At 36.7% G+C, this 16,007-nt stretch overlaps 1 protein-coding gene across 1 annotated transcript in view; it reads left to right on the plus strand.

Moving 5' to 3' along the window:
- Positions 1–1,048: 1,048 nt before the first annotated feature.
- The window catches only part of PKN2 (protein kinase N2), a 30,342-nt gene continuing 15,383 nt past the window's right edge, over positions 1,049–16,007 (plus strand). Inside the window, exons 1-3 of the mRNA XM_009884723.1 lie at positions 1,049–1,345; positions 9,526–9,677; positions 14,340–14,457. Coding sequence (XP_009883025.1) covers positions 1,114–1,345; positions 9,526–9,677; positions 14,340–14,457 — 502 coding nt within the window. The 5' untranslated portion in view covers positions 1,049–1,113. The remainder of the gene's footprint in view (positions 1,346–9,525; positions 9,678–14,339; positions 14,458–16,007) is intronic.

Consider the following 16,007-nt stretch of genomic DNA (forward strand, 5'->3'; position numbering starts at 1 on the left):
CAGATCGGGCCACACGATTATTAAATACACCCTGAATTATGACTGAATCAGATTCCAAGTTCAGGAGAGCCCTTCTTTGATCTTCACTCATTTAACTCTAGCTAAGACTTCTTGGACAGGACTTAGTGCCTACTTATTGTACAGGGTCCATGGGTAAGACACACAGGAAGTGTTATTACGTATGTAATTAATTGTATTTGTACTTTATTGATGTAGGTTCTATACCATGCCCTTTTCACTCTTACTTCTCAATAATATGCAAACATGTACTAGGCACAAACATGACCTCATCTGTACTGGTGGTCTGAAGACTTTTCATCCCCTGCTCCCTTACTACACCAGCTCCTACTCATCACTGCAACATTTTTATTTTTTTTTATTTCAGCCTAGCTTGCCTGCACAAGAAAGTAGGATTTTTTTAAAAAATAGGATTATTTTTTTTTAAGTCAAAGGTTTTACTTGAGGGAAACTTAAAACCTAGCAAATTTATTTTCCAGTAACATCTTGACAAAACTTTATAAAGATGCCAGTGTTTAAAGATTTGCAAACGTCGCTAAGTGGTGGGGTTTTTTAACTTTTTTGTTTTTATAATCTTTAAAAGGAATATATTCTAATAAAAGTATAAAAATTCATCATAGTTAATAATTGTTAGACTTAGTCTTATTTCCCATATCCATTTGGTCTATTAAAACACACAATTAAATCTAGAAAATTACAAATGTGAGTCATTAGCTCTGAGGCATATAACTGCCAGGCAAGCAGCCATGACAAATCCAGAAGTATTTAAATCTCTTGCTGTTAAAAATAGGCATAGTAAAGATGTCACTAAATTTAAAATAAATCTGTTGTAAAATGTAACTCCAGTTAACATGTAATGTCTCGTGAGATTGTTGCTTTAGGGCAACATGAGTGTAGACCCATGGTTAGTAAATGGTCTTACGTTTAAGAGTGTTTAACATAGACCTAAAGCCTAGTCATTTTAAGTTTGCAGTGTAGCATGTGTTGTCAAGAAACAAGTAGTTATATTACTGTTTTTCTTTCTAGGGGGATGCCAAAAGTCTTCTAGCCTCTGAGAATGTGAGCACTGGCCAAAAGTTGGACTTTTCAGATACAATGGTACAGCAGAAGCTGGATGAAGTAAAGGACCAAATCAAGCGGGAAATAAGGAAGGAACTTAAAATCAAGGAGGGAGCAGAGAACCTCAGGAAGGTCACAACGGATAAAAAGAACTTGGCATATGTGGACAACATTTTGAAAAAATCGAATAAGAAGTTAGAAGACTTGCATCATAAGTTACAGGAGTTAAATGCACACATTGTTGTAACGGATCCAGAAGACGTTGCAGGTACCATATGTTATTGTGAAATCAGTTTTTCCTCTTAGCTTAGATAAGTTGTATACCATTTCACTTGAAAAAATTGCTCTGGGAACGATCAAATCCGTAGCTGGTGAGTTTGTTACTTACATATGCCTATTTGTTTTGATTCACAAATAAGTATCCAGTCCCTTTGAGTTTTAAATTGTTTTCTGGGGAGCACTGTATTTCACGGATTATTCCATGATGCTCTAAAGACTAACTTAACATGTACCGGTTCTTCACTTTCAGTTATTGGTGTGTTACAGTATGTTCTTAATCACTGTAATACTTCCAAATAGCTTTTCACTGTATGAAAGCAAATTTCGGTAGCTCTTCCAGTGACTTTCTCGGAGTTGTGCTGTAGGCATCAGCGTTAATACACCTCTTTATTCTATGGGGGAAAAAATGATAGCATTTTTACTTAAGTTTTGCTGGGTTTGGGTTGTTTGGGTTTTTTTAACTTAAATCTAACTTTTAAAAATGTTTTTCTGTTGCGCCATTTACCTGACTAACTTATCAAACATTTCTTACTGTGGCAACAATTTGTTAAGTCTTCAGGCTTTTCCACAACAAAGCTAATATTTCAAAGACAATTTGAAATTGTTTTCACAGAATGATTGTAATTTAATTAGTATTTTCTGTGACGTGGCAGTGAGTCAATACTGATTTTTTGAATGTATTTTTAAAAAATACCAGGCTTGGTATTTTAAGATGGAATGTTGTGAAAGTAAACAGTCCTTTTTAAGCTTTGTGGAATGACTTGGGAGATATTGCCAGCCTGATGATGTCACATCACACAGACTCTTCTTGGCGAAATGTTATTAAATGTGCACAAGCCATCGAAGGTGTTTGTGCAGTGAATGCCAAGCCTTAAGAAGCTTGAGCAGTAGAATAAAAGACTGCATCATCCTTGTGAAGAAAGGTTGGTTACAGTGAGAATTTAGGAAAATACTGGCAGGTGATGTCAGTAATTCATACTCTCTGGCCCTGTGACATGCTGCGAAAGTGTTGAAGTGTTCACGGCGGCCTGCACAGTATTCTCTGTATTCTCTGTATTTTTTGCTTTTATTCTTCATGAGATACAAAGGGCAAAGGGGGGACAGCTGAAACTAGTGAGGCAAAGTAGTTGCTGCATCATGAAATGGGAATGAATACAATAATGCATGCTTCATAGATGGCCATGGGGCTTTTAGTAGGCGTGAAGCATTCTGTTCCATATTGCCTAAGGTTTATGAAAATCCACTTCAGTGTTGACAGTAGTGTGGCTTTTAAAGGAATGGGAAGAGTGGAGCAGAAAAAAATAGCATGCCAACTGTGTATTGACAAAATATAAAAATCTGTGCAGACATAAATTTGTGAAATTCATCTAGTAGTAGAACTTGAAAAGTGGATGAGCACAGAATGCTCTTGTTGGAGTGCCCCCTTCCAGTGTAGCATTTTAGAACTCTTATCACAATGTGTTAATGAGCAATATTATCCTTGTGCATGACTTGGGAAATGCTGTAGACCCTAAGGAAGCATTTACATGTTCTAAAGAGGTGTTTTGGGTACAAAGATCCAAAATAATGTTGTTCACATCCTTAGCACACTTCTGAAAAGGCCAGCAGTGCCCGTTGCTCTTGTGAATAACTGTTAGCAGCCAGGCTCATCTTGCCTTGTGTTCAAATACCAGAGACGTCACAAAAGATTCAAGGGATAAAAGGTCAAGGCTGATAAACTTATGTGCTTCTGTCTGCTTTTGATGTATGCTCAACTTCTTAGTATTATGTTCTTAGCATTAAAAGTTATTAATTAGTTATTAATAATAACTAATTAATTCTAATTGTAGTTAATAACAACAAAAAGTTGTACAAAGTATTATTGGTAGATAGCTTTTACAGTCTTGATTATTTAAACATGCAAGAAAAAAACTCACTAATTCTCTTGAGATCTTTATATTCGCTGTACAGTATCACATCAGTTATTCCTATATAAGACCCATTTTAATAGAATATATTGCATAACCTTCTAAAAAGTAGTCTTTAATTCTTTTAATATCTGTTTTTAGATCTAAGATCTACAAGCAGCCAACCTCCAAAATTGAAATGCTTGAGGTTTTTATACTGTTTGCCTTGTAATTTAATTGCCTGCCTCATTCATGGGGGAGGAGCGCTATTGGTAAACATTCTGTCTGTCTTGAGACTAATGGGTGCAGATCATCTAGGTGATATTCTGATTTTTTAATACTGAAGTCTTAGGCTTGACTTACGGTATTAGTGGGCTTGGCCTTTGCAAAATAAGGTTGCTAATATAAAACTTCAGTCATGCCAACTGTGTGGGTGTTTGTGTGTATATATACACGCACACATAATATTCAGCAAATACATAGACGTAGTCCTAAAGATCACTATCGTCTGACAGGATACCTCTGTGGAGAGGTCACAGGTATCTCAGTTTGGGAATTCTTGCTTTTGCTTGGGATCAACAGTGAATTTAATAATCATTTACTGATGAGTATGGGAGCTCCCCGAATAAGTGCATTGTTTCCAGAGGGTAGATTTATTCCAAGTTACAGCTTTTCACTTTAGCTTGTGTTTGACCTTCTTCTGGTCAGTTAGTGACAAATGATTTAAAATAGAGAAGGAAATAGATGGGAAATTTCTAGACTGTGCAGAGCATGAATGCTGAAAATAAGGTAAAGAGGGTGTGTGAGTCAAGGTCTGTGTTCTCTTTATGTACTTCAATGCTTTTTGGGGTGGTCCTGTGTTTTTTTCCTCCTTTGTAGAATACATTGTGTAGGTTTTTGCAGGATCTAAGTAGCAAAGTCAGGGCTGAGATCCATTGAGAAGTAACACTGAGAGAATCGTTGCCTATAAGATTATGATCCTGTTGACCTGTCAGCCCTGAACTCTGCAGATTTTTGATGGTTTCTCTTGACTTGTTGAAAGGTCATTGTGGTAACTTGGAAAAGCCATTTGATCTTTCCTTGTTCCTCTATCTGAAAAGTGGGTGTGAACATATAGTTGTGAAGTGCTCCAGATTTAGAGCTGAAAAGTGCCATGCAAACTGTTGTGAGTCTTACTGCTGCTTATGGTATTAAGCAGTAACGTGCATTACTTTTTTTCAACAAAACACGTTTGTAGTGTAGCTTCTTTTTAATCAGCACAATGTAATCGATACATGTTAAAACTATTAAACTTAGCGTTAATGAACCTACTTTAGAAAAATGTGTTTTAAAAACATTCCATTTCAAGCAAGTTGAGATGTTTTGATGGTAGTTTGCCTAGAGCTGGAAGCTTTCCACATCCTAATGCCATAGGAAATTATTTTCACAACTATTTGAAGAAATGGTGTTGAACCTTAACCAAAAAATGCAGTTTGCCAAAAAGCTATATTGCTGAATGTGAGGGTAGATTTGGCAGTGGACGTATGATTCAGAAACAACTTTCAGCATAACATAGGTTTACTTTACGTTCTGGGATTGCTGGTGAATCTAGATCTGTTTTTGAAGTGGGACTTTGTCCCCAGGTCTGCCCTTATCATGCAGTGTATTAGTCATACTAGGACATGGAGTTTTAAAATTTGTAGGTCAGCAGTTAAAAGGAAAGCAGAATGCAGCAATATGAAGAGAGTAGGACAAGCTTAGTGACCTGAGAAGTTTATTTTAATGCGTGACATGGGGATGATTACTTCAGTTTTAGAGATGAAGAAATTTTGTATCTTGAAAACATACTTCTACACAGTAGTACGGATTAAATTGATACTCTTTTCACAAGTCTAAAAAGTAGCAGTAGAGATTGTGGGTTTTAATATGACTCACTGAGGTGTATGATTGAAATAGCTTACCTACAGCAAGTCACTGATTTAATTAGGCATATAGTTGATATGTAGGATATATATAAATTGGGAAATTAATCTTTTCAATAGAGAAGTAAAGAGCTGAAGTAAAAACGGATAGGGAGGTGAGATGATAGAAAAACCTTTGAGGAAATTGAGGACACTGGATAGAACATAGAGAACATGAAATCAAAAAGACAAGTTCATGCCTCTTCTTCCATTCTCCTAACTAACTTATAAGCTATCCATTTTACATCAAATTTGGCTGTAGGGATCACAAATAAAATAAATTCTTTTGTTTAGGAATATGACTAGCTGACAGGGGAGTGAGAGATACTGTTTGGGGGATTTCTTTGTTCCTACAAATGACTAGGTTAATGTTAGACACCAAAGTGTCCATATATAAGATCAATTACTGGAAATTGGTAGAGGTATCAACCAAATTGACTTTTTAGATAGCAGGCTCCACCTACAAGGCTTGTATCCATAGGAACTTCATGGTAACTTTTGGGAACCTTAATGTGGAATAACATTATCTAAGCAATTTGAAACAATCTCCTGTCACTTGTTCAGTGGTTAAAATTAGCCATTACTGAATTGAAATTCAACTTCCAAAGTTTCTAGGAGGTCAGTGCTGGATGTACTCTGAGTGCTGAATGTCCACTGCTCCCTTGGACTTACTGATGGCTCAGTTCAAGTGCTGATGCAACTATCAGACTCCTTGAGAAAAGCCTGCTGATGCTTCTTTCTTCCCCCTTCCAGCAACGTCTAAATATGCATCACAGGTATTTCTGTTGGGTAGGACACTGATGAGGCTAACTGCAATTAAATATCCTCAAATAAGATTAAAATTAACTATTTACCAAAAGGCACTTGCTGCTAATTGAGTGGCTTAGCAGCATGGTGCAGTACCATCTGGGAACCCAAATTCAGAAAGTTACATGGGATCCTAGATTTCACACTGAGCTTATTGAAAAAATAGCATACCTAGCATCTGGGGGAGAGTCCCCAAAGGAATGAGCAGCAGTCTCAGAAGAGTAGAGTTGTGTCACTACTCTAATAAATATAATTTAGATGGGAGCACTGGTAAAAAGCAATTTAGAAGCAAGAAATTTTTGCTGGTTAGTTTTGAAAAGATTTTCGGAAGCCTGATGCAGTCCAGACATTTAAAAAAAAAAAAAATATCGGGTAAACCATCACTATTAGCTTATTTTAAGTCTTATAAATATATTTTCATGAAAACAGGATGTTGCAGGTGCTGGGGAAGCAGTACTGCATTTCTTCCCCAGCAGCCTGGATGTATGCTAAGAGGCTGCGCAAAACTCAGTAGTGTTAAGCAACAACATTCGTAGTTGTTCAGCAAAAATAACATAGTTACTTGAAGTAAAGTCAAGTTCACTTGAAATACATCAGTTACTTCACTTGACATTCACTGTCAAGAAGAAAATACTGAAGGGCACTAATCCATACCCCAGCAAAGCTCTTGCTCTCCTATGCAAAGTAGGTCTTGAATGCATCCAAAATGGCAAGTCTCATTCTGTCCTTATTGACCAACAGACATGGCAAACTGGAGAATCTCTTCTTTTCCCCAGTCCCTACTTACCTACTTGAGTGAAGTATCAATTTGGTATGAGTACTTAACTCTTGTTTAACTTTAAGCCTACACATAAATCCCATTGATTGCAATTAGCTAGATGAATTTATTACTTATTTGTATTATGAAGACGACTAAATGTCTCCAGATGAGATTTGAGCTCCTCTGTATAGTGCTTTATACAAATAGATCAGCGATAACTAGCCACACCGAAGTGATTACAACCTCAGTAGACATTACAAAGAGAGAGGGAAACAGCTAATACAGATGTAGCTTGTAGTGCTGCTGCTAAGATCATCAGCGCTTTCCATAATAGGACCAGTTTGTCCGGCTGACTTAAAACTTTAATCTGAATTCTTCTATAAGAAGCTGCCTCAGGCTGCTTACTGAATTGTAATGGGGTCGGGGGGAGAAGGAGCCACTTGGAAGCCATTTCTGAAAAGCTGTTGGTAAATATTTTTTTTTTTTGCTTAAAAAAAAAAGTATTGTTCCACGTTCAGGAGTTTAGTGAGCAGTTATTATTCATGAAAGCAAAACATTATTCCTTCCTACCAATTAGTCCATCCTGCAGAGATGTTTCCTTTGCTACTTGTTGCTAACAAAGCACATAGTAGGACCACTTAAACTAAATTTAAACTAAATGGTTTAGATCCACAAGAGCAGACCAACTCTTGAGATCACCCAGGTAAGTGATGTGGTTACACCTTCACTGTGCAGACACGCAAAGGGAGATAATAACAGCTGCCGGGGCAGCCTGAACCGTGGTATCTCTAATTAGTCCTTGACTTGCAACTTGAGTGTTGTTTTAATGCAAAGGAAGACTGTTTGTGTGCGTCTTTCAAAGCCGTGGAAACAGACTTCAGGAGCACCACAGTCTTCCCAGGAATCATCAGAGGGCTGGGATCTTTAAGTGGTAGAGGCCTGCGTTATAAATCTAAAGTTGGTAAATATTCATGTATATGATTAATCTACTTTACAAGGAGACTTGACATTGTGACTTTCAAGTTTCGCATTTGTTCTAATTTTGAATAGATTATTAGGTGAGGATTGGTTGAATGTGAAGACATAAGTGAGAAAAAAGCATGTTGTTAATCTTTGTTTTATTAATAACAGATTTAAGGTAAAGCTGTTCAAGTGCAATATTTCAGAGAGAAACCAAGCCAAAACATTGAGGAGAGGATGAATGACAAAACAGATGAGGAATAGCACAGATTTTTATGTTTATTTTAAACATCTGGTATTTTCTGTGCTACCTTTAGGTAGTGAAGATGCAGTAAGAGTCTTAAAGTGGCTTGAAGTGAAGAGTAAATTAGCAGTAGAGGAAATTAAAACTTCTCCTTTAATGAAATCTGTATGTAGCCTCAGCAAAGATTACAATTTAGGAGGAAATTACACAGCAAACTTGAAAGTAAAATGTATTAAATCTCCAAAATTAGTTATCAGAAGCTTCTACAGAAGAAATATGAAATGGCAGATAAGACACCTCCTCCCTGTGACACCTCATAATTAATAATTTGTAAGTTACTTGTGCAGTGCCTGTGTTTTCTAATAATTGAGGATTTCAGGAACTTGATCCATCATCCTAGTTTTAATTCAAGGAAAATTAATTAAAACTGGGGGAAAAGTGTACTGTTGGTATTGGGTACATATTATCTTCCAGGAGACCAACTAATGTCATTTCCCTGTAGAGAAGGTATGCTCTCAGTTGTTAGGGTAAAAGAAATCAACAACAGAAAAAAATTATTGCTACGGTGGACATAATTTATTCTCTTTTACAGAAATTTTGAACTAGAAGTCATGGGGACTGTTAGGGAAGATAGTTAGCTAAAAGGACAGTCATGGTGGAAAGTTTAGTACTAGGAAATAGTCCAGTGGCCACTTACTTTCAGTTTGCTAACAGTTCATGTTGCAGAAGCTGAAATATGGACCAGTGATTAATCAGCTTTTCTGGGGGAGGATAGACAAGTTAAGGAGTATGACAATATAATTTGATTGGTAAAAGTAACTTGTATTCCATTAAATTAATCCAGCAAGATGGAGATCTAAACACAGTAATATTGTCAAACGAAAAAGCTTTATCCTTCCTACAGATCACAGTCGTTCAATAACCTGTCTGCCTATATATCCAATTATCCCAGGATTCTGTTACGATTCCAGAGCAAAAATCATTCAGCTTTGCAACTAAGGAAAAGGCTCATTTCATGTATTCTTAATTTTGACATAACGTGTGTCTGCAGTGTGAACACTGGAATCGATGAGGACCTACTTAAGATCTCTATTTAGACCGTGCACATTAATATTGAATATTATTGTCCGAGTTTGTTTAGTTTGAAAACACTTAGATTTAAAATCAGGAGTGTAAGAAAGCTTAATGGAAAACTGCATTTTTAATTGACTCAAGACGTTCCAGAAGAAATAAATCTTCTTTGAAACGAAAATAGACCTAGCTGCAAACCTGCCTATTTTACCACCCCCGGAAGTGATTCATGTGAATTAGGACGTGTGTAGGAGTCACTAGGCTTTCGTGAGGCTTTTTATGTTAAGGCGCATTTGCAGTGCTGTTGCAAAGTAGCTCTGGACAGGAGGGTCAGTCTTAATGCTTAAGTATGATGTTCCAGCTTTGTTTAATCTATAACTTAATAGCATAGAGTTTAGGGTGGGTTTGGGGGGAGGGGTTTGGGTTTTCGTGGGGTTTGGTTTTTTTCTTCTTTTTTCTTTTTTTTTTCTGCACACATTACATCTTACCTTTAAATCACAGATTGTCCTAGGACTCCTGATACTCCAAATAGCGATCCCCGTTTTTCTACTAACAACAGATTGATGGCCTTAAAGAAGCAATTGGATATAGAACTGAAGGTAAAACAAGGAGCAGAAAATATGATACAGATGTACTCAAATGGCTCTTCAAAGGTAAGGCTTTGGAATGCTTAAAGAACGTGAAATGATTGTGGATTTTCATATTGCTGTGGTGTGAATGTACGATGTATAAATAGTATGAAATTTCAGTGTTTTTAGTTTGGGGTGTGTTTTTGTTACGTTTTTATGTCAAATCTGCTACAAATTGCTCTACCATTTTTTTTGTTGTGGTTTGATACCCACTCAAGTAATTGTTTTATCAATTTGTCCACATGCAGTTCAACCCAAATAACAAATCCGGCTTACTAAATTTAGTACATCTAGTAATCTTTGATCATGTGTGATTCACTTAGCAACAAAGCTTGGTATGACACTGACTGGTATCTGATGCTTTTCCTAGCTCTGCTAGGAAAAAAAAAAAAAAAAGACCACCAAAAACCCACGAGTTTAAAGTTGTAATGTGCACAATAATTACACAAAAGGTAGCGTTGCCAAGTATGCTTCTGAAATGGTCATCTAGTTGTAATTGGCAGTAAAAAGATTTGTACCAAATATTTGTTTTAGTAAGATGTGTATAGTACTCTCATAAGAATTGTTATAATCTGCATTAGTACACATGCACATAAAATACACGTAAAAATACTTTTTTTTTTTTTACAGTAGTGTGGTATTCAAGGCGTAGCATCTGATAGCATCAAACTGAAATTAAAAATAAAGCTACACTTATTTCCAGATCTGAATTTTAAACACATACTTACTTGCACTTGCTCTCGATAGCACCAGAAGTTCTCTGGGGCTGAGGGGTGGGGGGGGAAGTGTTAGCTAACCCCAAAATGGGTTCGACTTATTACGAAGTCCTAACTATGTAATAAAATTCATCGTACACTAAGAATCCCGTAAGTCAACTGAAAGACAAGCCAAACCTTTTAAGTGGAAAAAAAAAAACAACACCAAAACCAAACCAAAAAAAAACCACCAAAAAAAACCCCAAACCATATTTTATAAGGGAGTCATAATTCTCAAATGAGAAAAAGTGGGAGTATCTACTACTTAACTGCCCCTTCACCCTTAATTTCACCCTTCATTAGTTACTCATTACCTGTTCTTTCCATTTACTTTTACTAAATTGTTAAGGAGATGAATTTCCAAATAAGGGGAAAGACAAGTATAGATCTAACAAATAGTATGCAGCAGCTTGGTGAGACGTTTTTGTGTCCAGACACAGAATAAATTGAAATGTTTTAAGTTCTCAACTTACTGACCCAACGTGTAGCCAGGTCAGTGAACTTATTAAAAAGAAGTGTTTGACTTGAAGAATAGACATATGTGAATTGCGTTGCTACCCCTTATAATTGATACTGACCAAAAAGTGTGGGAAAGGAACTTTGTTTCTGAGGGAATTTCTGCCTGGGACTGGTGGAGAGGCAGATTACTTTGTAGCTGCCCACTGTTTGACTTGCTTATACCTCGCAAAACTTGCAGCAAACGCCGCTCACTCCCAGAAAAATTACTTGAAACTAGATGGGCCATAGGTGCCATCAAGCTTGTTCTGTCCCAGCAGCACTTCTGTTGAACCACCTGGTACTTTGGTAGCCTTCTCTGAAAGTGATCTGTAACCCACTAGCCTGGGGCAGAGGGAAGAAATGTCTGGAGTGCACCTTATGACTAAGGGCCTGGGAATGCTGTCCGTGTACCGCAGTCCCTTAGCTCCTGGGAACCCTGGAGTCTACGTCCTCTGGGGCCATGTACTTAACACCAGGTACACTTAAAAATAATAATCGGCTGACCCAAATGGATCAAAAGACATACATGAATTATGTTCCTAATAAACCCTCAGCAAATAACCTTATACCAGCCTGAAAAAACTTAACTAAACGCTTGGGCTATAATATTAAACATTGTTAGCAGGCTTTGATCAGACTAGGTAGAGAGGATAAATTCTGGCTTGCTTTATGATTGAGGCTTGTAATTAAAATTGATGATTGAATCTTGTATTTGCAATTGGTAAATGCTTAAATCGGCCTACCAGATTGGGTGTATATAGTAGCTGGGCTGGGGAGAACAAGCTGGAAAACACGAATGCATAGCCAGCTGCTTCACCAGACAGGATGGAAATGGTGTGTGTATTCATTCTCTCGTGTTCTTAATAATCAGTAGTGAGTTCATTTGGCAGGTTTAAACTGTAGACGTGAGCATCGTGATTATGTTTTAAAAAGCAGAGCTTAAAACAACTCAAGTGTCTGGATGAGGTGGGCAAAAGGGGCAGAAAATTCCCCGTTTGAATCCAACCCCAGTAATCTGGTAGTTCTTAAAAAAACTAGTTGCGGGACCCTCTTTAAAACACATTAAACTCTGTTGTGACCTTTATTCAAGTGTACTATGTGAGCTCATTTCAAATTTTATGTATTATTTTCAGACCTAAATTTAATGGAGGGAGGTCATCATTTGTTTATTAAAAGTGAAAAAGCAGTCTGTTAGTAGGAATACACCCATCATCTCATGGGAAGGTTTTCCCTTTGTACTTACTCTACTTGCTTCAGTAACATTCAGCTCATCCTATTCAGACTTAAGTGTTTCTGAGATATTGATCATCTTTCCTTGGACTTGTGGGGGTTCTCTGAGATCCCACGACAGCTTTGCAGATCGGTTTTACAGACGCTGCCAGTCCCTCTGTACTCAGGAGATGACTTGAAATACTTTGTATTCAGCCTCCAACACTAAAAGAGCTGCTGAGAATAACACATCCATTTTGATTCTGAAGATGGGATTTTCTGTCTCTTGAAAACATAAGGATATCTCTATAATCCTGAATTACTGCCATTTTACACATTGAAGGGCTGATGTTGCCCCTGAGCAAGCAAATCCATTGCAGTAAGAGGATACCAGGGACAATCAAGAGCAGCAAGATCAAAAATAAGATAAACGTGTAGATACAGACAAAGAAACACTTACAGCATATTTATACCTCAGAATGATGCATGGGTAAGGTTTAGTACAGGATTCTAGAGTTGCCTTGTAATCTGTTACTTAGATCCTATACTCTGCTGGAGACAGTGGTTATTTCAGAAGTTGGCGTTTTTATTTGAGAAGGCATTTATTTAGGAAATTCAGTGCACTCATTCAACAATTGGATCGCTAACATGGAATCTTAAAATATGAAAACTAGTGGTATCTCTCTGAAATGTTGATTAATACTAAAACTTAAAACCAACAGGTCTGAGACTATGATGTGCAGAGTGGGCACAATTTCTCCCAGTGCAGCCAAAGCCTTTTCATGTGTATATCTTAGTGTATCTACCCGGCAGAACATAGGATAGCATTAAATTATATAAGTAATACATTAGATACAAGGTCATAGTGGAGTTCTATGAAGGTAAATTTCTCTCTTCTCAGCATACTGATTTTTCTCTCAGTATACTTCATGGTGCCATTATTTCTAGCTCTGGGTATCTGTGCTGTACTGCAGTTCTTTTGTCTTGATTGTGGTAAGGGGAAGAATTGAATTTCTTTTACTTCTTAAATAATTGATAACTTCATTATAAAATTAAAAATATAAGTATAAACCATGTCCATGGGAAAGTAAGTTATTAATGAGGTTATAGAGTGGCTACAAAATGAGTTAACCAAAATACCCTTTGGGCTATAACAAGTGTGATACTCATCTGTGCTGACTACTGTTAATTACTGTGATTGATTGGCACTGCGCAGACAGGACAAATAGACTGCTTTAAATTTTCTCATACTCCTTTTTATATTTTTTTTTTTTTCTCCTTACTTCAAGTCAGATCACTCTTAAGTTATCTGGTAATTCCTAGAACATTTATAGAGAGCCATGCAGCATCCATAGAAGCGCATGCACAGTTCCATATCTGAGAACCATTTGATAATCCATTGTAAGTCAGATCTCCAGTAGCTGGAGGACAAAAAATGGTATACCTGAAAAAGGTATGGATGGATGGATGTCTGCGCTCCTGACAATGAAATGGTATTATCGGTTAGTTTGAAAGTTCATCTTCAGAAATGTTCTCTTGTAAACTGCTTCTTGTGGTACTGCTTTTGAAAACAAAAATTGATTAACTTAGTTCATTTAGATGAAAAGTACTGTACTTTAAGTTGCTGGTGAAATAGCTAATGAAGCAACCCTCATATATTATGTATTTATTAATGCCAAAAAATCTGCAGCTTTGATTTGTTCTGAAAAAAGTACTGCAGACTTATTTGTAACATCCTATGTAATATAATTTCATATTTCTAATTTCAAGTTTGAAAATCAGCTCAAGTGATTGGTACAATTATTTTTATTTGGATTTAGTCTAGCAAATTTGTCTGAAAAGAGTTCTTATCGTACTCAGTAAATTTGAGTCATTCTACACAGGATGGAGGTATTTTGCTCTTAATATCTTGTCCTTTCTTTAGTATCAGCTTACAAAACGTTAATCTGCAGATATAATGTTGCTAGATCATGCCTTCTTTATTCAACTTTAAAGAGATACAGTTTCCATGGGAGTGGCCTGTACTTTTTTTATCGACCAGAATATGGCTCTGTCGGAACTTAATTTCCACGAATACCCTAATGTGGCTAGTTGAATTGGTATGCTGCACCGAATGAACTACATAGATTCAGTTCTTCTTCCTAAAGCATGTGGGTTTTGAAGCTTTCAATGTGTTTTGTTCTATGGAGAGTTCACAATTTTAACTTTTTGTTTGTTTTAATAGGATCGAAAACTTCTTGCCACAGCTCAGCAGATGCTCCAGGACAGCAAGACAAAAATAGAAGTTATAAGGATGCAGATTCTTCAGGCAGTCCAGACCAATGAATTGGCTTTTGATAATGGTGATGGAATAGAAAGGAAATACGAATCATTAATGTCAGAATGCCATGTAGATATGTACCCATATGCGCACAGAGTTATCATCAATTTCTAGTAGGAACGTTAGGCAAAACTTGCATGAACTGAAAATAATCAGAGACCAGGCATACCATTGTGTGCTAGGTTGCCAAATACACCTGACTCAAAGCTAAATACTTTAAGCTTAATGAAGAGAAATACAATCTCTCTTCATCATCTTTTTTTATACCTTATGCAGTCCATTTTTGCTTCGGGGTCTTCATTCTCACTTCATGCGAGCTTTCTTTTGTCTGGACAATAACCAGTAATTTATTCAAAGCATATAATCTTTTCACTATCCTAAAAAAAAAAAAATAATAATCTGATGCAGGTACAAAGCCTGCTTGTCGTAGTTAAATAGATTGACCTTATTATTACTAATGGGAGCACAGATGGAGGCAAATTGTTGCTGTCTTTATGGGTATTTAGGCTAGATTGAGTAGGAAACAACTATTTTAAAAACAACAAAAAAACCCCCAGTGTTTTAAAAACAACCTGACTTGAAACACTCATGTTGCATTTCAGAAGTAGTTTTAAACTTGCATTTGTTTGGAAATCTTTTAATTAAAAAAAAAAAAAAATACCCCTGAGCTGTAACAGCACGAGCGTACTATAAAATTGTGGGCATATTGGTACATCTCTAAGTCTTGAACTTTAGTCGTATGCATTTCTGAGCATTGAAGTTTTATGATGATGTTTGTAATCATGGCCTGGATGTATCCTAGAAAGAGAAAAACTTGTGTGTGTGGTTTTGTTTTGGGTTGGGGGGGTGGTGGTTTTGTTTGGTTTTACACTTAGGATACTTCTGGCCTTTTTGCTCCCCCTTTTTTTTTAACACCCTATCTTAGCACATGGATTATGTATGTCTTTTGATCAAAAGAAAAAGAAAGGTATTCAAGCTAGTAAGGGCTTTCAAATGCCTTTTTGTGTTCCTGTTATTCTTAGAGCTTTAAACAGAAAGGAATATATTCAGGAAAGTTTCTAACTCTGTCTAGGAGATCTAAGCACTGTAAAAAGTGGACATTAGAATGGTTAACCCAAAGCATTTGGGGAGGGCAGTGTATGGGATCCCTTGCATTCTGTGCTGGCAGAAGCCGGATTGCCTGGAATTTTGTGTGAAGCAGGAGAATTATCAGAAACAGATCAGGAATCTACTTAACTGTAGAGTAGTTTGAAAGATAGATCCTCAGAGAGTGGTTCAGAAATGTGGCAGTCTCAAAACCTCTTTCTTGCCAGCTGAATGATGTTTAGGAAACTTGGATTTTGTCCCTTAAGTTCCCTGAAGACATGGGCTTTTTGCATCCTTTAGCAATTATATCTCTTCAAGGAGAAGGACCTGTTTATTGGATTGAGGCCATGATCAATTATTTCTTCCTTCAAATGCAGATGCTTAAAATTTCACTCTTGCTTTTATAACATACTTCAAGCTTTTCTATGGACTACCAAATCTGCATCTCTCACTTTTTTTTCTTTTTCTTTTTTTTTTCTCCTTCTT

The sequence above is a fragment of the Charadrius vociferus genome, unplaced genomic scaffold (assembly GCF_000708025.1).
Source record: "Charadrius vociferus isolate BGI_N301 unplaced genomic scaffold, ASM70802v2 scaffold163, whole genome shotgun sequence".
Classification (NCBI taxonomy): domain Eukaryota; kingdom Metazoa; phylum Chordata; class Aves; order Charadriiformes; family Charadriidae; genus Charadrius; species Charadrius vociferus.